The sequence below is a fragment of the Hyla sarda genome, chromosome 1 (genome assembly GCF_029499605.1).
Source record: "Hyla sarda isolate aHylSar1 chromosome 1, aHylSar1.hap1, whole genome shotgun sequence".
NCBI lineage: Eukaryota > Metazoa > Chordata > Amphibia > Anura > Hylidae > Hyla > Hyla sarda.
In genome coordinates, this window is record NC_079189.1 from 240,191,275 (window position 1) to 240,219,082 (window position 27,808).

Here is a 27,808-nt window from a genome sequence, read left to right on the forward strand (position 1 = left end):
TAAGTTACTTCTATTAAAAAAAATGTTAATCCTTCCAGTACTTATCAGCTGCTGAATGATCCACAGGAAGTTCTTGTCTTTTTGAATTTCCTTTCTGTCTGACCACAGTGCTCTCTGCTGACACCTCTGTCCATGTCAGGAACTGTCCAGAGCAGGAGAGGTTTACTATGGGGATTTGTTCCTACTCTGGACAGTTCCTAAAATGGACAGAGGTGTCAGCAGAGAGCACTGTGGTCAGACAAAGGAAATTCAAAAAGACAAGAACTTCCTGTGGATCATTTGGCAGCTGATAAGTACTAGAAGGATTAAGATTTTGTAATAGAAGTAATTTACAAATTGGCACCAGTTGATTTAAAAAAAAAAAAAATATGTTTTCCAGTGGAGAACCCCTTTAACAACTGTCTAACAGGGTCTGCAGTTTAGAACGTGATTTGCAGCAGACAGATTCCCTTTAAGTAAACTGAAAACCAGAGTTATTGTTTCATTTCACCTACATATTTATATATAGGGATATACAGTATATATTGATACACCAAAAAATACTACAATTACATTTAACATGTTTCATACTTACATAGGCATCTGAGGCAGCATAGAGTTTCTGGTCTTCACTCAGGGGTAGTCTATCCCAGTCACTGCAACGCACTGAGTCATCTTTCAGAAGTTGCTTGCTGAAGAGATGTTTGACCAAACCATTCAAACTCCACTTCTCCTTACATTGTAGCTACACACAGTAAATGAATGAGGTTTTATTTTAAATTAACTCCCAATGTCAACATCAGAATAAGTGTACACAAAACTTATAGTATATATAATTGGTTTAAAAGCTAGCCATCCACGTGAGATAAAAGTTGTCTCGGGCTAAAGCATTTTAAGTGCATTATGTTCATTCAACAGCATCCCAAAGCAGAGTCAGTGTTGGATTTCACCAAGCTCCCATACAAGATAAGCTGAAGGCCTGAATCAGAAATATTTTAGATGTCAGCAGTCTTATGTGTATGGCAAGCTATAGCAGAATCTCAACATCCCAAAAGACAGGTTTGACATATGTTGGAAAAAAATGAATTCTACATTACCTTTTGGTTTGCCAAATCAGTAAGTTCAATAAATCCTTTCAGCTTCAAGTCACAGTCACTCATTAACTTCCATTGGTCCCCTTCAATACCTACTCCAACCTTCTTTATCGATATATCTTCAAGCAACTTCTTAAGACCCTTAGGAAAACCTGAGTAATAGGTCAATCTAGTTAGACAACACCTTATCTTTGCCATCCAAGAAGACCTGAGAAAGATGGATTTAACATCTTTCCCTTATCGCAGAAGTGCAAATAGACAATAGACAAAAGTGTAAAACTGTAAGGAAGAATTCATTCGCTTAAAGCAAGACATTAGGGGAGATTTATCAAAGTCTGCAAACAAGAAAAGTGGTGCAGTTGCCAGTAGCAACCAGATAGCTTCTTCTGGTTGCCAAAAATGAGCCCTCATACAGGCCCGTATACGGGGAAAATGAGAAAGTTATATGTGGTCACAATAGGGCAATTTTTAACATACAAATTTTGAAAACTTTATTTATTTATTTTTACCCCTTAACAACGAGCGCCGTAAATGTTACTTCCTAAGCATAACCGCGAGCATCGGAGCGATGCCCGGATCATGCACGGCAGGTCCCGGTTGCTGATCGCAGCCAGGGACCCACCCGTAATGGCGGACACCCGCGATCCCACGGATGTCTGCCATTAACCCCTCAGATGCCATGATCAATACAGATTACGGCATCTGCAGCATTGCGGACACTAAAATGGATGATCGGTTCGCCCGCAGGGCTGCCGCGGCGATCCGATCATCCAGCACGGCAGACGGAGGTCCCCTCAACTGCCTCCGCTGCCCTCCGGGAGTCTTCTGCTCTGATCTGCCTTCCCGCAGACCAGAGCAGAAGATGACCGATAATGCTGATCAGTGCTGTGTCCTATACATAGCACTGAACAGTATTAGCAATCGAATGATTGCTATAAATAGTCCTCTATGGGGACTATTAAAGTGTAAAAATAAAAGTAAAAGTAAAAAAAAAATTGAAAAACCCCCTCCCCCAATAAAAACGTAAATTGTCCCATTTTCCCTATTTCACCCCCAAAAAGTGTTAAAAAATATTTTATATACCTATTTCGTATTGCCACATGCGTAAATATCTGAACTATTAAAATAAAATGTTAATGATACCGTACGGTGAACGGCGTGAACGTAAAAATAAAAAAAAGTCCAAAGCAGATGCTTTTTTATAACATTTTATTCCCAAAAATGTTTATTAAAAATGGATTAAAAGTTCTATATAAGCAAATATGGTATCAATAAAAAGTACAGATCACGGCGCAAAAAATTAGCCCTCATACCGCCGCTTATACGGAAAATTAAAAAAGTTATAGGCCTTCACAATAGGGGGATTTTAAACGTACTAATTTGGTAAAAAAGTTTGCGATTTTTTTAAGCGCAACAGTAATAGAAAAGTAAGTTATCATGGGTATCATTTTAATCGTATTGACCCAAAGAATAAAGAACACGTCATTTTTACCGTAAATTGTACGGCATGAAAACAAAACCTTCCAAAATTAGCAAAATTGCGGTTTTCTTTTTAATTTCACCACACAAATTTTTTTGGTTGCGCCATACATTTAATGTTAAAGTGAGTGATGGCATTACAACGGACAACTGGTCGTGCAAAAAACAAGCCCTCATACTAGTCTGTGGATGAAAATATAAAAGTGTAATGATTTTTTTGAAGGCAAGGAGGAAAAAACGAAAACGTAAAAATTTAATTGTCTGCGTCCTTAAGGCCCAAATGGGCTGAAAATGAGGAGTGAAAGCACCCTTACACTAAATTCACTCAAATCATCTGGCTATGTATAATACAAACACAGTGGATCCTCAGAGACATTCTTGCTGCTGTACACTCTAGTTAAAAGATAAGGGTTTTAAACTTTTATGACCTCCCTTTCACATCCTTAGTATCCGAGAAAAGGTTTTCCAAACCAAACAAAAAAGGACTATTATATTGGTAAATTAACACTGATTTGTGAATGTTACTATAACTGCAAAAAACATATTTCTTTAAATAGGCACAGTCAGATATAACAACTTTTGATATGTTGTAAAGCATGCAAAACCAAAAGGTTTTGCAATTGCTTTCATGAGAACATTTTCAGTATTTCACACTGAAAAAGCCAGTCAAACAACTGACCCCCCCCGCCTTCTGGAATGCATTCAGTGCTTTTGTCTACACTGCTTCGTCCTGGATGTTTTGGAGGGGGGAGGGGCAGGAAGACTGCTGCCGGGCTCTCACTGATGTCTGCTGTGTGAGAGAGAGGCAGAAACACATTGCATTGCAGACGAAAAAGTAAGTGTCCCTGCATGTGTGTGTGTGTGTGTGTGTGTGTGTGTGGATATATATGTATGTATGTATATCAGTGTGTCTATCTAATGTGTATGTGTAAGAATATATGAAGCCTGTGTGTGTGTGTGTGTGTGTGTGTAATAAAGTAGGACTACAATCATATGCCTTCAACTGTTGCAAAACTAAAACTCCCAGCATGCCTGCACAGCCAAATGATGTGTGGGCATGCATGAAGCTGTAGTTTTGAAACAGCTGGAGGCACCCTGGTTGGGAAGCACTGGACTGAGGTGAGGAAGGGGAGGGGGGAGTGGTTATCACAGTGAGTACCCACCCCCCTGCTTCTGGTGGACAAAATTAAGGTATTTCAGAAATAAAGCTAATTCTGAGAGAAATGTAGGTCACAGACACATACAAAGTACATGTACATGATCAGGATGAGATACTGCGCAACATATAACAGTTTTGTTTTTTTGAGTGATCTGACGGGTACGCTTTAAACAAAACATAGCTCACCTGTCATTGATGACACCTGAAATAAATAGCATTCCTCTGCTGAAGTGCACAACTGGATGAGGGACACCTTCCCATTTTTCCCCTTTTTAAAAGCAGGAGGCCATTCAATGTCAAATCCAAGCACAGCTTCTTTGGAAAGTCTCTCTCTGTAATAAAAAAATACACAGAAACTAAATTTTGTGCTGAGGCATGTACCAGCACAGTGAAGAAGAATACCTAACACTGGCATACATTAGGTGATGTGTGATCATGGGCAATACAGAAAGAGGCACACACATAAGAAAAAAAAATTGCATTTACAATCATTCACATGCACTGCTACTATAAGCATAAATTTAGGAGGGGAATAGAAAGAGGTCTGGGCTTAAAATGTTTAATGGTCAAGTATGGAGCCCCTTAAAAACATTTACTTAGTGATGTTGGAATCGCAGCTGCAGGGGATCAAGGTAGGTAAGTGTGTATTGTTTATTATTCTTCTATTACCAAGACTCAGCTTATCAAAATTTCTAGGGCTGGACAACCCTCTTTGAGACAGAATGTAGAAGCATTTTCTGGGTGGCAGACATTCAATAAAAGAGATTACAAATAATAAATTGGAAAACCAAGTTAGTGCCAGATTTTTCAGATTCATTAGGGATTAAAATAGGAGTAGAGTTTACTGAACTTACAGGAAATCTGTATTACCTGCACTAACTTGTCATACAGGCTTGTAGTGCGGGTGATACAGATCAAAATTATACTTACAATGTCCTGAATGGCCCAGCCGTTGCGCCGTTATCGCTGGTTTTCTTTTTATGTAACCGAGGTCCCTCGGACACAGGCAGAGTTAGGACCGGAGCTCCAGGTACCCCACGTGATCTTCTTCTGCCCGGCTCATCAATATGCATGGCCTCCCCCTCCCAGCAGGTTTTGCCACGGCGCATGCGCCGCTTCCAGAGTACACCCGGAATCAGCGTCAGTTTCACCCTCATTCCTGCAGCTATCAGTGAAGTGTGAGGATGCACGAAGGCATGAGGGTGAATGAGGCTGAAACTGATACCGCTTCCGGGTGTACTCTGGAAGCGGCGCATGTGCCGTGGTGAAAACCTGCCGCGAGAGCAGAGAGGAAGGCCATGCATATTGATGAGCCAGACGGAGCGCCGCCCGGCAGAAGATCACATGGGGTGCCCGGAGCTCCAGTCCTATCTCGCCTGTGCCTAAGGGACCTCATTTACATAAAAAGAAAAACAGCGATAACAGCAATTCACTCTTTATTAAATTAGAAAAAAAATTCCTTTAACATATTTTCTAAAATTGAAGCATAAATTGTTCTATATGAAAGGCTCACCTGATGTACTCTGAAAAGAAAGAACACTCCTTTGCTTCATAGCTATAGACAATTGAACCAGTAAACTTCAGAAATGGGAGACTATCTTCCAGTATGTTTTTTTTCCAGGCACAATTCTAATAGAAGATGATAAAGCAACTTTAGCAACTCCAAACAAAATACAGGACCATCATCAAAGTATTGGTGTACTCTCTTCATTTATAATCCAGCTGCCCACTTGCATCTGGTACTATCCAAAGCTGTGAGCATGGAGGCAATAGCTGCACTTACATTTCTACTAGATACATTATTCTACAATGTCATATTATCTCTGATTAGGGAGTGTGAAGCTCAAAGCCTCATACAAATCTTCTATTGATATGTCACCATGTCCCGCCTCAGCCGGTGATAGGCTTAGCGCTGTGTGACCATCCATGCACACGGAAGAAGGCAGAAGACTGGACCGGAGGACCGATCAGCTGTAGTGGCGGACCAGGGGAACGCAGGAAGGTGAGTTAAAGTTTCTTTTCTTTTTTTTTTCAGCCCCGGCACAAAGGACTAAAAATACTCTGCAGACTACTTCTTTAGGGTCTATTCACACGTACAGTATTCTGTGCAGATTTGATGCGCAGGATTTTAAGCTGTGTTCACTCATTTCATTTCACTACATTGAAATCTGCAGCAGAAAGTCCTGCACATCAAATCTGCACAGGATACTGTACATGTGAAAAGACCCTTAGGGGGAGATTTATCAAAACCTGTCCAGAGGAAAAGTTACCCAGTTGCCCATAGCAACTAATCAGATCGCTTCTTTCATTTTGCAGAGACCTTGTTAAAAATGAAAGAAGAGAGCCGATTGTTTGCTATGGGCAACTTTTCCTCTCGTCAGGTTTTGATAAATTTCACCCTTAATGTTTGGCCAATATGTAAAACATATAAAAAGTTTTGGAATCTGACAATGCCCATTTAAAGCTAGTCCCACCATAGCTCATATTAATATTTATTCCCACCAAGGCATATGAACATTTTCAGCTTATTCTATGTTTCTCTTATTGGCTAATGGTGACCATAACAAAAGATTGTCTCCCAGCTTTCCTAATCAACTGAATGACAAACCTGATTAGTTATGGGAGGAAGAAAGGGTTTGCTGCTACAAATGTATGTAGATTGGCCATTCAGGAATCTTAGAAAGCAGGCTCAAAGCCTCACTAGGAGATGTGATAGCAGTAAAAGAAAGGAAAACAATCAAAAACCAAGATTTAACTAAAAAGTTACCAAATTAAATTTGTCAATATATCAAAAGGACTGTAATATTTTGATATGCATTTGAATCCTGCAAAATATGTGCGGAACATTACCTGAATGTAGTCAATAGATGACTATGTTTGGTTCATTATACTCAATACTGCTAGTACTCCACGGTATATACTTGAACAAGTCATATGGAACCCTAAATGGTACTATATTAACTTGTCCCACAAAAAACAAGCATTCACACAGCTATGTTTACTGAGAAAATAGGTGTCTTAAAATGAAGTGCAGTAACTTTTCTATGCTGTTCAAAAATATAAAAGAAAAAATTATAAATGTAAATCAATAGATTGTACCCTAAAATTTTGGCACTAAAAAGTATTTAAAAATAAGCCCTCATAAGGCTATGTTGCAAAAAAAAATAAAAAAAATAGCCTTGTCAATAAGGGGTTAGTACTGTATACCATTATACCTCAGACAACAATGACTTAAAGGAGACTTGCCTTTTTTGCCTCGCTTGTACAGTGCGTATCCTGTTCAGCCATCCAGTGGGGAAGCTTTCGCTGCTCCCTTGACATTTTTGCATCCACTAAAATTTATACGATAGCACCATAGAGTCCTGTAAAAGAAAGTTACACATGTTAATTGACAGGTAATAGTAACATTAGTCATTGACTGAGTCACAACTCCTTTCTTCAAGCAGTTGGTGGAGGAATCATTCAACGTACCTCACCAGTGGTAATGATATGTCAGATATTTAACCCCTTAAGGACCAGGCACGTATGAGTACGTTCCTGCGCCCTGGGTCTTACTCATACGTCCGTGAGAATTTCGCATCCTGCCGCGCGCCGGGTGGGTTGCGAAACCGGACGCCTGCTGAAATCGTTCAGCAGGCGTCCGAGACAAATGCCGAGGGGGGTCCTGAGACCCCTCCATGTCAGCGATCGCAGAAAATCGCATGTCAATTCAGACATGCGATTTTCTGCGATACCGGGCTGATCGGGTCTCTGGTGACCTGATCACCCGGAAAATAGTGATGATCTGACCTGTCAGTGACAGCCCAGATCATCTTGCAGGGTAGGAGTGAGGTCGCAGTGATGCGATCTCCTCCTATCCCCTGCCATTGGTCAGAACTGATTCTGACCAATGGCAGAGCAAGACAGTGGGTTGCCATGGCAACCCCCCGTTCTGCCCACCCCTGGATGTCGAGGAGATCGTGGGAAGAAGATGGAGGCCAGGTACCTTACCTGAAGATGCCTGGGAACAGCTGATCGTCGCTGGAGACTGCTGAATTCTGGCTCAGGTAGGGAAGCGACGTGGGGGGAGGGGGGGGGGGAAATGAAAGTGAAAGTAAAGTGATCTTTACTGTGGCAACCACTAGGAAGGCCAGACTGCAACTCCCAGCATGCCCAGACAGCCGAAGGCTGTCTGGGCATGCTGGGAGTTGTAGTTTTGCAACATCTGGAGGGTCACAGTTTGGGGACCACTGCTACAGTGGTGCCCAAACTGTAGCCCTCCAGATGTTGCCAAACTACAACTCTCAGCATGCCTAGACTGCCCAGGCATGCTGGGAGTTGGAGTTCTGTAACATCTGTCCCTTCAGATTTTGCAATTTTCATGAAATTTTTGAAAATTGTTGCTCTACTTTGAAGCCCTCTAATTTTTTCAAAAAGTAAAAATATGTCCATTTTATGATGCCAACATAAAATAGACATATTGTATTTGTGAATAAAAATAAAATTTATTTGAAATATCCATTTTCCTTACAAGCAGAGAGCTTCAAAGTTAGAAAAATGCAAAATTTTCATGAAATTTTGGGATTTTTCACCAAAAAAGGATGCAAGTAACGACAAAAATTTACCAGCAAAATAAAGTAGAATATGTCACGAAAAAACAGTCTCAGAATCAGAATATTCGGTAAAAGCGTTTTAGAGATATTAATTCTTAAAGTGACAGTGGTCAAATGTGCAAAAAACGCTCTGGTCCTACAGTGAAAATTGGCCTGGTCCATTCCAGGCAAAACTTTTTTTTTTATATATATCAACTGGCTCCGGAAAGTTAAACGGATTTGTAAATTACTTCTATTAAAAAATCTTAATCCTTCCAATAGTTATTAGCTTCTGAAGTTTTCGGTCTAACTGCTCAATGATGATGTCACGTCCCGGGAGCTGTGCATGATGGGAGAATATCCCCATAGGAACTGCACAGCTCCCGGGACGTGAGTCATCAGAGAGCAGTTAGACAGAAAACAACAACTCAACTTCAGAAGCTGATAACTATTGGAAGGATTAAGATTTTTTAATAGAAGTCATTTACAAATCTGTTTAACTTTCCGGAGCCAGTTGATATATAAAAAAAAAGTTTTGGCCTGGAATACGAACCAAACCCATTTTCACCTTACGGACCAGAGCGTTTTTTTGCATATCTGACCACTGTCACTTTAAACATTAATAACTCTGGGATGCTTTTACTTTTCAATCTGATTCCGAGAATGTTTTTTCATGACATATTCTACTTTATGTTAGTAGTAAATTTTTGTCGATAGTTGCATCATCTCTTGGTGAAAAATTCCCAAATTTTATGAAAAAAATTAAAATTTAGCATTTTTCTAACTTTTAAGCTCTCTGCTTATAAGGAAAATAGACATAACAAATACATTGTATTTTGATTCACATATACAATATGTCTTTATGTTTGCATCATAAAGTTGACATGTTTTTACTTTAGGAAGACATCAGAGGGCTTCAAAGTTCAGCAGCAATTTAGCAATTTTTCACAACATTTTAAAAATCTGAATTTTTCATGGACCAGTTCAGGTTTTAAGTGGATTTGAAGGGCCTTCATATTAGAAATATCCCACAAATGACCCAATTATAAAAACTGCACCCCTGAAAGTATTCAAAATGACATTCGGTAAGTGTGTTAACCCTTTAGGTGTTTCACAGGAATAGCAGCAAACTGAAGGAAAAAAATTTAAATCTTAATTTTTTACACTCGCATGTTCTTGTAGACCCAGTTTTTGAATTTTTACAAGGGGTAATAGGAGAAAAATCCTCTCAAAATGTGTAACCCAATTTCTCTTGAGCAAGGAAATACCTCATATGTGTAGGTCACGTGTTTGGCGGGCACAGTAGAGGGCTCAGAAGGGAAGGAGCGACAATGGGATTTTGGAGAGTGAATTTTGCTGAAATGGTTTTAGGGGGCATGTCGCATTTAGGAAGCCCCCATGGTGCCAGAAAAGCAGAAAACACCCACATGGTATACTATTTTGGAAACTACACCCCTCAAGGCACGTAATGAGGGTCCAGTGAGCCTTAACACCCCAGAGGTGTTTTTCACTAAAGTGCAGTAGAAAATCCCCCCAAAATTTGTATGGAAATCTTCTGAGTATGGAAATATCCCATGTTAGGACGTAAAATGCTCTGCTGGTGAACTACAATGCTCAGAAGAGAAGGCGTCGCATTTGGCTTTTGGAAAGCAAATTTTGCTGAAATGGTTTTTGGGGGGCATGTCACATTTAGGAAGCCCCTATGGTGTCAGAACAGCAACAAAAAAAAAAAAAACACACAGCATACTATTTTGATAACTACCCCCCTCAAGGAACGTAACAAGGGGTACAGTGAGCCTTAACACCTCACAGGTGTTTGACGACTTTTTGTTAAAGTTGGATGTGTAAATGAACTTTAAAATGCTAAAATGCTGTTTTTTCCCCCAAATTTTTACAAGGGGTAATAGGAGAAAATGACCCCAAAATTTGAAACCCCATTTCTTCTGAGTATGGAAATGCCCCATGTGTGAACGTCAAGAGGAGGAGCGCCACTGAGCATTTAGAGAGAGAATTTGTTTGGAATGGAAGTCGGGGGCCATGTGTGTTTACAAAGCCTCCCCGTGATGCCAGAACAGCGGACCCCCCCCCCCCCCCACATGTGACCTCATTTTGGAAACTACACCCCTCACGGAATTTAATAAGGGGTGCAGTGAGTATTTACACCCCACTGGCGTTTGACAGATCTTTGGAACAGTGGGCTGTGCAAATTTCACGGACCACTGTTCCAAAAATCTGTCAGACACCTGTGGGGTGTAAATATTCACTGTACCCCTTATTACATTACGTGAAGGGTGTAGTTTCCTAAATGGGATCACAAGTGGGGGGGGGTCCATTATTCTGGCACTATGGGGGCTTTGTAAACACACGTGGCCTCCAATTTCGGACAAATTTTCTCTTCAAAAGCCCAATGGTGCTCCTTTTCTGAGCATTGTAGTGCACCAGCAGAGCACTTTACATCCACATTTGGGGTATGTTCTTACTCAGAAGAAATGGGGTTACAAATTTTGGGGGGCTTTTTTCCTATTTTCCTTTTTCCTTGTGAAAACACCAGCATTTTAGTGAAAAAAAATTTTTTTTCTTCATTTTCCCATCCAAATTTTATGAAAATTCTTCAAACACCTGTGGGGTGTTAAGGCTCACTATACCCCTTGCTACATTCAGTGAGGGGTGTAGTTTCCAAAATGGGGTCACAGGTGGGGTTTTTGCATTTATGTCAGAACCGCTGTAAAATTAGCCACCCCTGTGCAAATCACCAATTTAGGCCTCAAATGTACTTGTGTGCGCTCTCGCTCCTGAGCCTTGTTGTGCGTCCGCAGAGCATTTTACGTCCACATATGGGGTATTTCCGTACTCAGGAAAAATTGCGTTACAAATTTTGGGGGTCTTTTTTTCCTTTTACTGCTTGTGAAAATAAAAAGTATGGGGCAACACCAGCATGTTAGTGTAAAATTTTTTTACACTAACAGGCGGGTGTAGCCCCCAACTTTTCCTTCTCATAATGGGGAAAAGGAGAAAAAGCCCCCCAAAATTTGTAGCACCATTTTCTCGCGAGTAAGGAAATACCCCATATGTGGCCCTAAACTGTTTCCTTGAAATACGACAGGGCTCCGAAGTGTGCCATGAGAGCGTGCCATGCGCATTTGAGGACTAAATTAGGGATTGCATAGGGGTGGATATAGGGGTATTCCACGCCAATTATTCCCAAACAGGGTGCCTCCAGCTGTTGCTAAACTCCTAGCATGTCTGGACAGTCCGCGGCTGTCCGGAAATGCTGGGAGTTGTTGTTTTGCAACAGCTGGAGGCTTCATTTTGGAAACACTGCCGTACAATACGTTTTTCATATTTATTGGGGGGGGGGGGGGAGAAGAGACAGAGTAAGGGGGTGTATATGTACTGTTTTACCCTTTATTATGTGTTAGTGTGGTGTAGTGTAGCGTTTTTAGGGTATATTCGCACTGGCAGGTTACGGTGAGTTTCCCGCTAGGAGTTTGCACTGCGGCAAAATATTTGCCGCAGCTCAAACTTGAAGCAGGAAACTCACTGTAAACCCGCCCGTGTGAATGTACCCTGTCCATTCACATGGGGGGGGGGGGGGGGTCAAACCTCCAGCTGTTTCAAAACTACAACTCCCAGCATGTACTGACAGACCATGCATGCTGGGAGCTGTACTTTTGAAACAGCTGGAGGCACACTGGTTGGAAAACCTTCAGTTAGGTTCTGTTACCTAACTCAGTATTTTCCAACCAGTGTGCCTCCAGCTGTTGCAAAACTACAACTCCCAGTATATACTGATCGCCGAAGGGCATGCTGGGAGATGTAGTTATGCAACAGCTGGAGGTACGCAACTACAACTCCGAGCATGCTGTTTGGGCATGCTGGTATTTGCAGTTTTGCAACATCTGGAGGGCTACAGTTTAGAGACCACTGCACAGTGATCTCAAAACTGTGGCCCTCCAGATGTTGCAGAACTACAAATCTCAGCATTCCCAGACAGCAAACTGCTGTGTGGGCATGCTAGCAGTTGTAGTTTTGCAAGTTCTAGGAGGGCCACAGTTTAAAGATCACTGCACAGTGATCTCCAAACTGTGACCCTCCAGCTGTTGCAAAACTACAAATCCCAGCATGCCCAAACAGCTGTCTGAAAAGAGCAAAAGAAGGAAAGACCGACGGGAAGGCACCTAGTGTGATACCGTTGATTAAAGGTGGGAGGGGTTAGTCGAAGAGTAGATAATGGATGCTCACCTTGAGCGAGCAAAAAACTTGCATGTAGACCCACAATGGGGTTAGTGGTATGGATGATAGTCCACCGGATGCAGCTGCTAAGCCCAGGGTACAGGACAGGACTAGCCAGTCCTGGATAGATATGCAGTGGTAAGGAAGAAAAAAAAACCTTTTCAAAGGGCGCTGCTGTTGTCCTGGTGAGATGAAGATGAAAAGTCCGAGGCAGAAGTATTTTTCAAGATATAGCTTCTTTATTGGTGCAGAATCATAGCAAGCAGGGATACAGGCTAGATAACGCGTTTCGGGGGACAGCGCCCCGATCACTGATCTGAAGAAGGGGGCGCTGTCCCCCAAAACGCGTTATCTAGCCTGTATCCCTTGCTATGATTCTACACCAATAAAGAAGCTATATCTTGCAAAATACTTCTGCCTCGGACTTTTCATCTTCATCTCACCAGGACAACAGCAGCGCCTTTTGAAAAGGTTTTTTTTTTTCTTCCTTACCACTGCAAACAGCTGTCTGGGCATGCTGGGAGTTGTAGTTTTGCAACATCTGGAGGGCTACAGTTTAGAGCAGATTGTATAGTGGTCTCAAACTGTAGTCCTCCAGATGTTGCTAGGCAACTCACCGGCTTCCGTAGGATCCAGGGAGCCGCATCGCTGTCCTCTTCTGCCGCCTCGTCGGTTTCCCCGTTCTGCCCGGCCTACTGTGGTGGTCAGAACAGGGAAACCGAAAGTTAACGCCCCCGCCCCTGATCTGCTATTGGTCGTTGCTTCTAGATGACCAATAGCAGGGATAGGAGGTGGCACCCCTGCCACCTCACTTCTATCCCTTCAGTGGGATCCTGGGTGTCTTGGACAACCCCGATCCCCCTATGACCCAGAATAGCCACAAATTGCAGATGTGAATTCACTTGCGATTTGCAGCGATCACCGACATGGGGGGTCTCAGGACCCCCCTGGGCATTTGCACGGGGGGCCTGCTGATAGATATCAGCAGTCACCCCGGTCCGGTTCCCACCCAGCGCGTGGCGGGGACAGCAATTCCCACAGGCGTACAGGTACGCCCTTGGTCCTTAAGTACCAGGGAGCAAGGGAGTACCTGTACGCCCTTCATCCCCAAGAGATTAAAGAGTACCTGTCATCACAAAAACTTTTTAGATGTTGTTAATTAATGTATTAGAAACAAATTTCTAATACTAGGTCATTATAAAAAATTTATATTTATATATTTATTTTGACTTGTAAAAACTGACCACTAGGTGTCTCCCTACATGTCCCGGCTGCAAGTTTCTCATAGTGTTAAGACTCATGCATGAGTCCTAACCCTCATAGTGCAGCCTGGGCACTGACGAACACAGCACAACTCCCTGCCTGTCAATCAGACAGACGGCAGCGAGCGCTGTGCACACTGCATGGCCCACCTCAGCTATATTGAACACTGTCTTCAGTGAGCAAGCTGTGAAAGAGGATTATGAAGGAAATACTGGGCGAAAATGAATAAGAAAAATTGTGGGGGGGGGGGGGGGCAGGTAATGAAGAGGGCAACATACCAGCAGCATAATATAAATCAATGGAGATTGTGGCAGGTACTCTTAAGATTAAACCTTCTACACTACAGGTCTGCAAACTCTAGATATGCTGTGTGCACTGATGAACACTGTTGCTAAGGAAGTAAGCACCAGCATGGAGGACGTTTAGTTTTTTTTATCAAATATTGAAAATAAAAGTTTTGTATTCAAGTATTGAAAATAAAAGCAACGGGCAATCTAAACATTCACAGAAGATATATATATATATATAGACAGAAGTACACACATTGAAAAAAAGAATTATAAATTGTCCAAAAATGGAATAGTCATCCCTGACAACCAAGTAGATTCAGACTAATTTTGTTCAGAGGCCATTGGAAACTTAAAGGAGATATCTCATGGGAAAAAAAAACGTATCCCCTAAAAAGTTTTAGAGTATGGGGGGTCTGAGTGCTGGGGCCCTGGCTCTCCCCTGGAGCAGCATGTCTCGACCCCCGCCTGCTCCATATAGGTATAAGGGAGAGCTGAAGACAGCCGAACGGCTCCCCCATAGAGATATATGGCGGGGGTCGTGACATGCCCCTCCAGGGGAGAGCAGGAGATCGCGGGGGCCCCAGCACTCGGATAGGGGATATGTTTTTTCCATGAGACTACTCCTTTAAAGGGGTTATCCAGGATTAGAAAAACAGGGCTATAAAAAAAAAAAAAAGTACAAAAAAAAAAGTAAAAAATACAGCACCACACCTGTCCTGAGGTTGTGTGTGGTATTAAAGCTCAGTTCCATTAAGGTAGATTGAGTCAAGATGTAATATCATATACAACCTGTGGACAGGGTGCTGTTTTTGGCAAAAATTAGCATTTTTCTATTCCTAGGTAACCCCTTTAAAGTGGTGACCTATTTGGTTTCGATAGGCCTTTTGCAACTGATCTATGGACACAGAAGTTTCTTCATCTTACCCACCTGGCCAGGATGCAGACTGGACAAGGGTAGAATTATGAAGGCACAGCAATAATGTATCTATGGAAGTGGCCAGAACTTCAACATAAGACATAGCAAGTTTAATATATTTTTATTTTGTAAGCCAGTTAACCCCAAATATTAGTAGGACAAGAGATCAGTTATACAGGGTATTTTTGGCTGGCCAACAAGCTGATCATTAGCAATCAGGGCTCCAGCAGTGGGATCTCTACCGATCACGAGAATGAAGGAAAATAATCCTCTCAATGAATAAGTAGAAGCTTGAATGCACAGAATTCTCTATGGCCTGGGTTCTCAACCTGGGGTACGCGAAGTGCTGACAAATACCGGCCATGCATTGGCCAGTATTTGTGGGCGCATAGCCGTAACAGCTCACTGTACAGTAGCGTACAGACCTGAGCTACTGTAAGTGAGCTGCATGGTTTCCGGGGAGACGTGTGACCTCCCCTGACATTGCGGAGTTGCCACACAGCGCAGGAGGCCGTCACACGTCAGTGCAGCCCAGCCGAACGGGACGCACTGCGTGAAGGAGCAGGGGGGACTGTATGGGCCGGAGGGGGGGACAGTATGGGATTGGGGGGGGACTTTATGGGACAGAGCACAAGGCAGTAAGATGGAGGGGGACAGGGATAATGGCGTTGGGGGGAATGTGGAATGATAAATTACAAGGCATTAAAATGTAATGCCTTTTGCTTTATTACTCCCCATCCCCCCTCTCCGCCATTATCCCTCTCCCCTTCCATCTTAATCTCTTGTGCCATTCCCCCCCCCCCCCTCCATCTTAATCCCCTTGTGCTATTATTCCCCCTCCCTCTGATCCCCTTTTGCCATATTGGATAATAAGGGGATTAAGATGGAGATGAGGGGGAATAGTGGCACAAGGGGATTAAGATGGAGGAGGAATAATGACACAAGGGGATTAAGATGGAGGGGGGATAATAACACAAGGGGATAAAGATGGAGGAGGAATAATAACACAAGGGGATAAAGATGGAGGAGGAATAATAGCACAAGGGGATAAAGATGGAGGAGGAATAATAACACAAGAGGATAAAGATAGAGGAGGAATAATAACACAAGGGGATAAAGATGGAGGAGGAATAATGACACAAGGGGATAAAGATGGAGGAGGAATAATGACACAAGGGGATTAAGATGGAGGAGGAATAATGACACAAGGGGATTAAGATGGAGGAGGAATAATGACACAAGGGGATTAAGATGGAGGGGGGAATAATAACACAAGGGGATAAAGATGGAGGAGGAATAATAGCACAAGGGGATAAAGATGGAGGAGGAATAATAACACAAGGGGATAAAGATGGAGGAGGAATAATAACACAAGGGGATAAAGATGGAGGGGGAATAATAACACAAGGGGATAAAGATGGAGGAGGAATAATAACACAAGGGGATAAAGATGGAGGAGGAATAATAACACAAGGGGATAAAGATGGAGGAGGAATAATAACACAAGGGGATAAAGATGGAGGAGGAATAATAACACAAGGGGATAAAGATGGAGGGGGAATAATGACACAAGGGGATAAAGATGGAGGAGGAATAATAACACAAGGGGATAAAGATGGAGGGGGAATAATGACACATGGGGATTAAGATGGAAGAGGAATAATAGCACAAGGGGATAAAGATGGAGGAGGAATAATGACACAAGGGGATAAAGATGGAGGGGGAATAATGACACATGGGGATTAAGATGGAGGGGGAATAATAACACAAGGGGATAAAGATGGAGGAGGAATAATGACACAAGGGGATAAAGATGGAGGAGGAATAATGACACAAGGGGATTAAGATGGAGGGGGGATAACACAAGGGGATAAAGATGGAGGAGGAATAATAACACAAGGGGATAAAGATGAGGAGGAATAATAACACAAGGGGATAAAGATGGAGGGGGAATAATAACACAAGGGGATAAAGATGGAGGAGGAATAATGACACAAGGGGATAAAGATGGAGGGGGAATAATAGCACAAGGGGATAAAGATGGAGGAGGAATAATAACACAAGGGGATAAAGATGGAGGGGGAATAATAACACAAGGGGATAAAGATGGAGGGGGAATAATAACACAAGGGGATAAAGATGAGGAGGAATAATAACACAAGGGGATAAAGATGGAGGGGGAATAATGACACAAGGGGATAAAGATGGAGGGGGAATAATGACACAAGGGGATAAAGATGGAGGGGGAATAATAGCACAAGGGGATAAAGATGGAGGAGGAATAATAACACAAGGGGATAAAGATGGAGGAGGAATAATAACACAAGGGGATAAAGATGGAGGAGGGAATAATAACACAAGGGGATAAAGATGGAGGAGGGAATAATAACACAAGGGGATAAAGATGGAGGAGGGAATAATAACACAAGGGGATAAAGATGGAGGAGGAATAATAACACAAGGGAATAAAGATGGAGGAGGAATAATAACACAAGGGGATAAAGATGGAGGAGGAATAATAACACAAGGGGATAAAGATGGAGGAGGAATAATAACACAAGGGGATAAAGATGGAGGGGGGAATAATGATACAAGGGGATAAAGATGGAGGAGGAATAATAACACAAGGGGATAAAGATGGAGGGGGGAATAATAACACAAGGGGATAAAGATGGAAGGGGAATAATAACACAAGGGGATAAAGATGGAGGAGGAATAATAACACAAGGGGATAAAGATGGAAGGGGAATAATAACACAAGGGGATAAAGATGGAGGAGGAATAATAACACAAGGGGATAAAGATGAGGAGGAATAATAACACAAGGGGATAAAGATGGAGGAGGAATAATGACACAAGGGGATTAAGATGGAGGGGGGATAATAACACAAGGGGATAAAGATGGAGGAGGAATAATAACACAAGGGGATAAAGATGGAGGAGGAATAATAACACAAGGGGATAAAGATAGAGGAGGAATAATAACACAAGGGGATAAAGATGGAGGAGGAATAATAACACAAGGGGATAAAGATGGAGGAGGAATAATAACACAAGGGGATAAAGATGGAGGAGGAATAATAACACAAGGGGATAAAGATGAGGAGGAATAATAACACAAGGGGATAAAGATGGAGGGGGAATAATAACACAAGGGGATAAAGATGGAGGAGGAATAATGACACAAGGGGATAAAGATGGAGGGGGAATAATAGCACAAGGGGATAAAGATGGAGGAGGAATAATAACACAAGGGGATAAAGATGGAGGAGGAATAATAACACAAGGGGATAAAGATGGAGGAGGGAATAATAACACAAGGGGATAAAGATGGAGGAGGGAATAATAACACAAGGGGATAAAGATGGAGGAGGGAATAATAACACAAGGGGATAAAGATGGAGGAGGAATAATAACACAAGGGGATAAAGATGGAGGAGGAATAATAACACAAGGGGATAAAGATGGAGGAGGAATAATAACACAAGGGGATAAAGATGGAGGAGGAATAATAACACAAGGGGATAAAGATGGAGGAGGAATAATAACACAAGGGGATAAAGATAGAGGAGGAATAATAACACAAGGGGATAAAGATGGAGGGGGAATAATAACACAAGGGGATAAAGATGGAGGAGGAATAATAACACAAGGGGATAAAGATGAGGAGGAATAATAACACAAGGGGATAAAGATGGAGGAGGAATAATAACACAAGGGGATAAAGATGGAGGAGGGAATAATAACACAAGGGGATAAAGATGGAGGAGGAATAATGACACAAGGGGATAAAGATGGAGGGGGAATAATAGCACAAGGGGATAAAGATGGAGGAGGAATAATAACACAAGGGGATAAAGATGGAGGAGGAATAATAACACAAGGGGATAAAGATGGAGGAGGGAATAATAACACAAGGGGATAAAGATGGAGGAGGGAATAATAACACAAGGGGATAAAGATGGAGGAGGGAATAATAACACAAGGGGATAAAGATGGAGGAGGAATAATAACACAAGGGGATAAAGATGGAGGAGGAATAATAACACAAGGGGATAAAGATGGAGGAGGAATAATAACACAAGGGGATAAAGATGGAGGAGGAATAATAACACAAGGGGATAAAGATGGAGGAGGAATAATAACACAAGGGGATAAAGATGGAGGAGGAATAATAACACAAGGGGATAAAGATGGAGGGGGAATAATGACACAAGGGGATTAAGATGGAGGAGGAATAATGACACAAGGGGATTAAGATGGAGGGGGAATAATAACACAAGGGGATAAAGATGGAGGGGGAATAATAACACAAGGGGATAAAGATGGAGGAGGAATAATGACACAAGGGGATAAAGATGGAGGGGGAATAATAGCACAAGGGGATAAAGATGGAGGAGGAATAATAACACAAGGGGATAAAGATGGAGGAGGAATAATAACACAAGGGGATAAAGATGGAGGAGGGAATAATAACACAAGGGGATAAAGATGGAGGAGGGAATAATAACACAAGGGGATAAAGATGGAGGAGGGAATAATAACACAAGGGGATAAAGATGGAGGAGGAATAATAACACAAGGGGATAAAGATGGAGGAGGAATAATAACACAAGGGGATAAAGATGGAGGAGGAATAATAACACAAGGGGATAAAGATGGAGGAGGGAATAATAACACAAGGGGATAAAGATGGAGGAGGGAATAATAACACAAGGGGATAAAGATGGAGGAGGAATAATAACACAAGGGGATAAAGATGGAGGGGGGAATAATGATACAAGGGGATAAAGATGGAGGAGGAATAATAACACAAGGGGATAAAGATGGAGGGGGGAATAATAACACAAGGGGATAAAGATGGAGGAGGAATAATAACACAAGGGGATAAAGATGGAGGAGGAATAATAACACAAGGGGATAAAGATGGAGGAGGAATAATAACACAAGGGGATAAAGATGGAGGGGGGAATAATAACACAAGGGGATAAAGATGGAGGAGGAATAATAACACAAGGGGATAAAGATGGAGGAGGAATAATAACACAAGGGGATAAAGATGGAGGGGGAATAATAGCACAAGGGGATAAAGATGGAGGGGGGAATAATAACACAAGGGGATAAAGATGGAGGAGGAATAATAACACAAGGGGATAAAGATGGAGGAGGAATAATAACACAAGGGGATAAAGATGGAGGGGGAATAATGATACAAGGGGATAAAGATGGAGGAGGAATAATAGCACAAGGGGATAAAGATGGAGGGGGGATAATGACACAAGGGGATAAAGATGGAGGAGGAATAATAACACAAGGGGATAAAGATGGAGGAGGAATAATAACACAAGGGGATAAAGATGGAGGAGGAATAATAACACAAGGGGATAAAGATGGAGGAGGAATAATAACACAAGGGGATAAAGATGGAGGAGGAATAATAACACAAGGGGATAAAGATGGAGGGGGAATAATGATACAAGGGGATAAAGATGGAGGAGGGAATAATAGCACAAGGGGATAAAGATGGAGGGGGGATAATGACACAAGGGGATAAAGATGGAGGAGGAATAATAACACAAGGGGATAAAGATGGAGGAGGAATAATAACACAAGGGGATAAAGATGGAGGAGGAATAATAACACAAGGGGATAAAGATGGAGGAGGAATAATAACACAAGGGGATAAAGATGGAGGAGGAATAATAACACAAGGGGATAAAGATGGAGGAGGAATAATAACACAAGGGGATAAAGATGGTGGAGGAATAATGATACAAGGGGATAAAGATAGAGGAGGAATAATAACAACGGGATAAAGATGGAGGAGGAATAATAGCACAAGGGGATTAAGAGGGAGGGGGGGATAATAGTACAAGCCTTTTGTCCGTGGGTACCCCTCGCGCGCACATTACACGCGAGGGGGTACCCACGGACATATTTGCATCATTTGGGGGTACAGTCGCCAAAAAGGTTGAGAACCACTGCTCTATAGGGCTTCGGAACATTGCCATGCTCAGCATTCTGCAACATTTGGAAGTTCCATTGAGAATGACTGAAGAGCATACGAGCTGTGCAACAATCATTCAGAGGCGAATTTTGTTTTGTTTTCATGATCGGTGGGGGTACCAGAAGGTGTGCACTTTTTTTTAATTTTATTTTTTATGAGGAATGCGAACACTGCCGAAAGCTAAGCTTAGCAATATCCAAGGCTGGGCACACTGCACTTCATTCAGACCAGTGTATCTCAACCAGTGTGCCTAAAGCTGTTGCAAAACTACAGCTTCCAGCATGCTAGGAGTTATAAAATGACAACAGCTGGAGGCACACTGGTTTGGAAACACTGATTTAGAGTGACATTAGCTGACTCCTAGTAACACCTCCTAGGCAACCCCCTGGAGCTGCCCATACTCAGAGGGACACAAAATGCACTGCATGATGCCCCTCTTGTGACAGAAAGAAGTCACACATAATCCCCAGTCTGTTTGATGTCAGTAAAAAAAAAAAAAAAAAAGTATCAAAACCAATAAAAGAGGCAAATAAAATGGATCTGAGGGGAGATTATGTTACCATAGAAACCCTAGAGCTCCCCTTAAAACTCAAGAGTTGGAGGGTGACATATGAGGTGCACTTCCCAGTCGCGATATCACTTACTATTACAGGAGAGTGCCAACCACCCAATTGGTGACATCTGCGCTGCTGTCTTCAGTCACGGCGCGAAAACACTCATGTGAGACTACCTGCGGGAAACGCTTCCGCCCTCACTGCCCGCACCACCCTGATTGGTCCATCTCGCTCCCGGCATGCAGCATTCTACCACACTACTTCCGCCTGCCGAGGCTTGTCTCCAGGACCCTGCTACTTTGTGGCGGTGACGTCATTCTGCGCCAACGCGCGGATGGAGGAGTCATTCCCGGACGGCCATGAAAGCAGGAGGAGCGCTGTTCTCAAGGCTGCACCGGGGAGCAGGTCGGCCCGCCATGCACTGCGTGTAACAGTGAGTAAAGGCCTGTCCTCCGGCGTGCATGACAGCTGAGAGACGTGCTGCCTGCCCCGTGCCCTCTCTAGCTGAGCTTCTACACTGCTCATTGGGGGGAGCTGCAGCAAGGTCAGGGGAGGATAGGCATAGCCTGGATTATCCCTCATAGGGTGACAAGTGTCAGCTATGTGTATGTACAGCATGCACTCATGTGACTGTAGGATTGGATCAGGGTATGGATGAACCTGCTCTATACTGTGCTCAGCTATTCCTGCCTACACCTTCTGGAATAAATGCCCTTCCCAATACAAACAGATCATTATAGGATATTAGCTTGATGTCCCAGCAGCCATCCATTCTAACGTGCTCTGCACACCAGCCAGTATAACTTTGGTTGGGTTGGCACAGTTGGACTGTGGTTATGCTGTAGGATAGTGATCTCCAACCTGCGGACCTCCAGGTGTTGCAAAACTACAACTCCCAGCATGCCCGGACAGCCGTTGGCTGTCCGGGCATGCTGGGAGTTGTAGTTTTGCAACATCTGGAGGTCCGCAGGTTGAAGACCACTGCTGTAGGATATGGAGGCTGAGCCCTGGGGAATAAGCCTAGGTTAGGCAAATGTACTCTTCAGAACCATGGACAGCACTCATCTTATATACATGTATCAGCTAGAGACAACCCATTGGAGAGGATCATCCATGTATTATCATACATCACTTATAGATAGAACTGCACGTATGTAAACTTATCGTAAGGCTAGGTTTACGTAGGTCAGTGGCATCAGGCTCAGTTTTTTTTACATAAACTGTTCACAACTGATGGCACGACTGATGCTCAAAAAGTACATAAATTATCAGTCAAAATCATCAGTTTCCTGACAGGTATGGACAGCATGGGACCGTTCACAGTCATCCGGTGTCTCAGTTTAGATGCCGGATGATTGGACTCGCTGGATGCGTTCCCCTGTTTGTGCCGGTCCGGCGAGTCCAATCATCCGGCGTCTAAACTGAGAGGCCGGATGACTGTGAACGGTCCCATTCAAATGAATGGGATCAGTTCTGGCTTCATTTTCCCTGCAGTGCATTTTTTTTACAGCGCCGGAGGGGAGGGAAAAGAAAACCGATGACAGACCTATCTATGTAAAGGGGGCCTTACAAGGGTTGACTGGTTTGGAGAAGCCATGTGTAAATAAGTTGTTACCAAACATGGCGTCAATAGAGCAAGTCACCTGTTCAGTCTATTGACTGGAAATTGGGTGAAAGAATAATTTTTCTGTGCAGATCCTGACTAGAGATGAGTGAACTTACAGTAAATTTGATTCGTCACGAACTTCTCGGCTCGGCAGTTGATTACTTATCCTGTGTAAATTAGTTCAGCCTTCAGGTGCTCCGGTGGGCTGGAAAAGGTGGATACATTCCTAGGAAAGAGTCTCCTAGGACTGTATCCACCTTTTCCAGCCCACGGGAGCACCTGAAGGCTGAACTAATTTATGCAGGATAAGTCATCAACTGCCGAGCCGAGAAGTTCGTGACGAATCGAATTTACTGTAAGTTCGCTCATCTCTAATCCTGACACATCCAGGCATTATATAGACAACCATATTAGAATTACCTCCAACCACTGAGATGCCACCTGGACAAGTATACATGCACTAAGGATGCCAGATGATCCAGCTTTCATGTGAAAATGTAAGATCCTTAAAGGGGTACTCCGCCCCTAGACATCTTATCCCCTATTCAAAGGATAAGGGGATAAGATGTCAGATCGCGGGGGACCCCCGGGATCTCGGCTGCAGGACCCACTTGCAGCGGCTTCCGGAAACGCTGGAGGCTTCGGCTCCCGACCACGGTAACGTGAGACCGTGACGTCACGACTCCGCCTCCGGGTGACGTCACGCCCCGCCCCTCAATGCAAGTCCTTGGGAGGGGGCGTGACAGGATAGGGGATATGATGTCTAAGCGCCGGAGTACCCCTTTAACGTTTCATCCATAAAAATAGACATTGTAGTTATAGTAGCAGTCCTCATGCATTGGTATTTGGAGAGGACTGCTACTTGTAACTACATTGGCTGTTTTTATGTAAAATAAATAAATGAAAATGTTGCTACATTTCCACATGTAAGCTGGATCATTTGGGATTCTTATTATATGAAAAAAGAAAGTGTGCAGAAGAGAGAAGTCTTTTACTGGCACAGCAGTTTACCTGTAAATAGGTGCTTTCTAAGGTTTACTGTCAAGAGGATATATGGGGGATTCGTAGCAATAGACTATGGTGCTGCTCTACTGGTTCAGCAGTCAAAATACAAAGTATATTCTAAATGGTAGTACAGTGGCACTCACCATCTTGTCATATAAAAGCAGTCCTTTATTGTATAACTTCATAAAACAGAGGCAGTAAAGGACAGGCTGGAGCGGCATATGTCACTCCAGCCTCTCTACACGTCCTTTACTGCCTCTGTTTTATGAAGTTATACAATAAAGGGCTGCTTTTATATGACAAGATGGTGAGTGCCACTGTACTACCTCTTTAAATATACTGTGTAATGTGCCACTTTCTGCTGAGCTGATTCCTCGAGTCATCAGGTGTGGGACAGCCTGGGATCTGCTCATCTTCGGGGATAGCCCAATGGATTGTTCAGAGGGACCATCAGGAATAAGTCACTGAGTTTCGCACCTTTCAGTGTTTCTAGTGTCCTAAAAGACAAGTCCTCCTGATGAAGCCACCAGTCCTGTGGCGATAAGTGTGGGGGTTAGACCCCCCCCCCCCCCTTCCCAAAACCTTTGCCATTGCATGTCCCTTTTTAGTAATATGTGTTTTCTGGTACTCTGTTATAATATTCTAACCATTGGTTTCTTCTACCATTCTTTATAGTTTTGTAGGGACTTTGCCTAGTGGGTGGAGGGTCATGGTCTGCTATAAGAGGCCTGACCTAATGCTTTGAATACCTTTTTGATATACATGGATTTTAAAGGGGTATTCCAGGGAAAAAACTTTTTTTTATTTTTATTTATTTATTTTTTAAGATCAACTGGCTCCAGAAAGTTAAACAGATTTGTAAATTACAGCTATTAAAAAAAATCTTAATCCTTCCAATAGTTATCAGCTGCTGAAGTTGAGTTGTTCTTTTCTGTCTGACAACATTGCTCTCTGCTGACACCTCTGTCAGGAACTGACCGGAGCATAAGAGGTTTGCTATGGGTATTCGCAACTACTCTGAACAGCTCCTGAGACAGGTGTCATCAGTGAGCACTTAGACATAAAAATAACAACTCAACTTCAGCAGCTGATAAGTACTGGAAGGATTGAGCTTTTTTTATAGAAGTAATTAAAAAATCTGTTTAACTTTCTGGAGCCAGTTGATATATATGAAAACATTTAGTTTTCCTGGAATACCCCTTTAAGTGTTTTTATTCCAACCTTACCAAGCTGCTTAGAAATAGTTTGGGGGACTACTAGATGGTTTGTCTCTTTTGTCCCATTAGTTAGTACATTCTGTTTACTGTGCACAATCATTTTGTGGCTGGAACAAAGACTTGTTGTTTTTTTTTTTTCAACCTTTGAGATGTGCGATTCTTTCATGCGGGATAGCTTTTTTCTGCATGTGGTTAGTTACTGTTCTTTCATGTGGACCGGCATTTATATGTGTTGTATCTTTGTGGTCTTTTTTTGGGATAAGCGACGTGTGTTTTGAAATGTATGATCAAGGTTTTTTTTTGTTTTTTTGCTATAGGCTTCTCTGTAAGACTTTAAAAAGCTTTAGGAAAAACGCATGTACTAAATTACGCAATATGAAAAGATGCCATAAAAATGTATCTTACGTGAAAAACTAAAGAAAAACTAAATTATAGACTTTAAAATACCAGAAAATAAAACTGTGAAAATGCTAATTCTAGATTTGTATGGAAAAGTGCTTGTACATATACGGTAGCTAATGTCTACAGGACAGTTGTATCATCATATAGCAATATTATCAGATGACACATGCAAACAATAGAAGAAAAAGTAGACCAGAAAATTCAGAACTGTAAAATACTTCTGTATGGCTTCCATGTAAGTGCTATACTTTTCACCGTGTATATACTAAAACTAGTACAAAAACCATGCACAGTAAATGGAAGCGAACATGGAACTAATATAAACAGCTTGTAGAATGTTTAATCTGTACCTTTTAGGCATCCATATAAAAATCCTTAATTTAAGTTGTATTTTCCTACACTCGTGCATGTGCCTAAAGCCATATCTAGAATTTATACATTCCATGAAATGATCTCATTCACAAAGGATCTGGATACCCTGGCACTCTTTGGGATTAGTTCTTGGAGCCTTTCTTTGGCTGCTTTCACACTATAAAATTCATCCGTTTTAAAGATCCGTTTGATGTTCTGTTATGAAAACCCTTAAAATCGGCCATTAAACGTCCGTTAGAAAACCCATTCATCCGTTAGAAAATCCCATTATAGTCTATGGTATTTTTACATTATCCGTTTGAATCCGTTATAGTCCGTTATTAATAACGGACGTTATTTTGTGACGGAAGATAGTAATGGGAGAAATAGTGCATGCGCTATTTCTTCCGTTCATTCTCCCATTACAAAATAACGTCCCCTCCCAATTACCATCTATTTCACGTTCATGTGACTGAACATATAATGGAGGGAAATAGCTATGAAATGAGGAAGAATTAGCTTTATTCATCCTTCACTGGCTTGGCACATTCTCTGGCATTGCCTCCAAAAACTCCGGTACTTACTGCTTATCCCCTATCCACAGGTTGAGCGCACTGTCATGTAAGAACTCGGCTGGCTTCTTACATGACAGTGGGCTCCGCCTATCACCGGCCGAGGCGGAACATTGCTGTGGCCGGTGATAGGCTGACTGCTCTCCGACGTTCCCGTCCCCAGGAAGAGCGTAAGGCCGACGTAGTAACGTGCATTAAAGTTTATTTTGTTTACTTTTTGCAGCCCTGGTATAGGGATACAGCGTACAGTATAGTGTCAGTGTCGGCGGCCCGCAACAAACAGGAGGACAAGGAGGGCAGCGCTTGCGGGTGATATGTGAGTATTTACCCCGATGGGGACAGCGCATTGCTGGGCTGATAATTAATTTTGGGGAGGGGGGGAATACCATTATATACCATGGAACCGCCATAAGTTACAAAAATACCACACATATTTGGTCATACTGCCCAGCCCTAGTCAGGCTACCTCTGGCAAGCACATGGAGGGCTGTGCGGCCCTCCAAAGAAATGCCACCCCACACCATTACTGACCCACTGCCAAATCGGTCATGATAGAGGATGGTTCAGGCAGCAGAACGTCTGTCACATGTGCTCAGTGTGAACCTGCTTTCATCTGTGAAGAGCACAGGGCGCCAGTGGCAAATTTGCCAATCTTGGTGTACCCTGGCAAATGCCAAACGTCCTGCATGGTGTTGGGCTGTAAGCACAACCCCCACCTGTGGATGTCGGGCCCTCATACCACCCTCCTAGAGTCTGTTTCTGACCGTTTGAGTGGACACATGCACATTTGTGGCCTGCTGGAGTTTTATCATTTTGCAGGGCTCTGGCAGTGCTTCTCCTGCTCCTCCTTGCACAAAGGCGGAGGTAGCAGTTCCTGCTGCTGGGTTGTTGCCCTCCTACGGCCTCCTCCACATCTCCTGATGTACTGGCCTGCCTCCTGGTAGCGCCTCCATGCTCTGGACACTACGCTGACAGACACGGCAAATCTCTTGCCACAGCTCACATTGATGTGCCATCCTGGATGAGCTGCGCTACCTGAGCCACTTGTGTGGGTTGTAGACTCCGTCTCATGCTACCACTAGAGTGAAAGCACTGCCAGCATTTAAAAGT

The 27,808-nt window shown here is 42.8% G+C and overlaps 2 protein-coding genes across 6 annotated transcripts in view; one reads left to right on the top strand and one right to left on the bottom strand.

Annotated features, from left to right (window-relative positions):
* Positions 1-27,808, bottom strand: part of WRN (WRN RecQ like helicase) — a gene marked incomplete in the record, with an annotated part of 240,253 nt that overhangs the window by 167,788 nt on the left and 44,657 nt on the right. The window contains 6 exon segments of one of the 2 annotated variants that reach the window (XM_056569396.1): positions 575-724; positions 1,077-1,225; positions 3,898-4,043; positions 5,225-5,340; positions 6,958-7,073; positions 21,636-21,770. In XM_056569396.1, the coding sequence (XP_056425371.1) occupies positions 575-724; positions 1,077-1,225; positions 3,898-4,043; positions 5,225-5,340; positions 6,958-7,032 (636 nt within the window). 2 annotated transcript variants of the gene reach the window in all.
* Positions 21,811-27,808, top strand: part of PURG (purine rich element binding protein G) — an 80,843-nt gene continuing 74,845 nt past the window's right edge. The window contains exons 1-2 of one of the 4 annotated variants that reach the window (XM_056569413.1): positions 21,813-21,978; positions 26,922-27,014. The gene's annotated coding sequence lies outside the window, so the exon portion shown is untranslated. Of the gene's footprint in view, positions 21,979-26,921; positions 27,015-27,808 lie in introns of all 4 variants that reach the window. The other 3 variants (XM_056569418.1, XM_056569421.1, XM_056569412.1) reach the window with 3 other exon arrangements.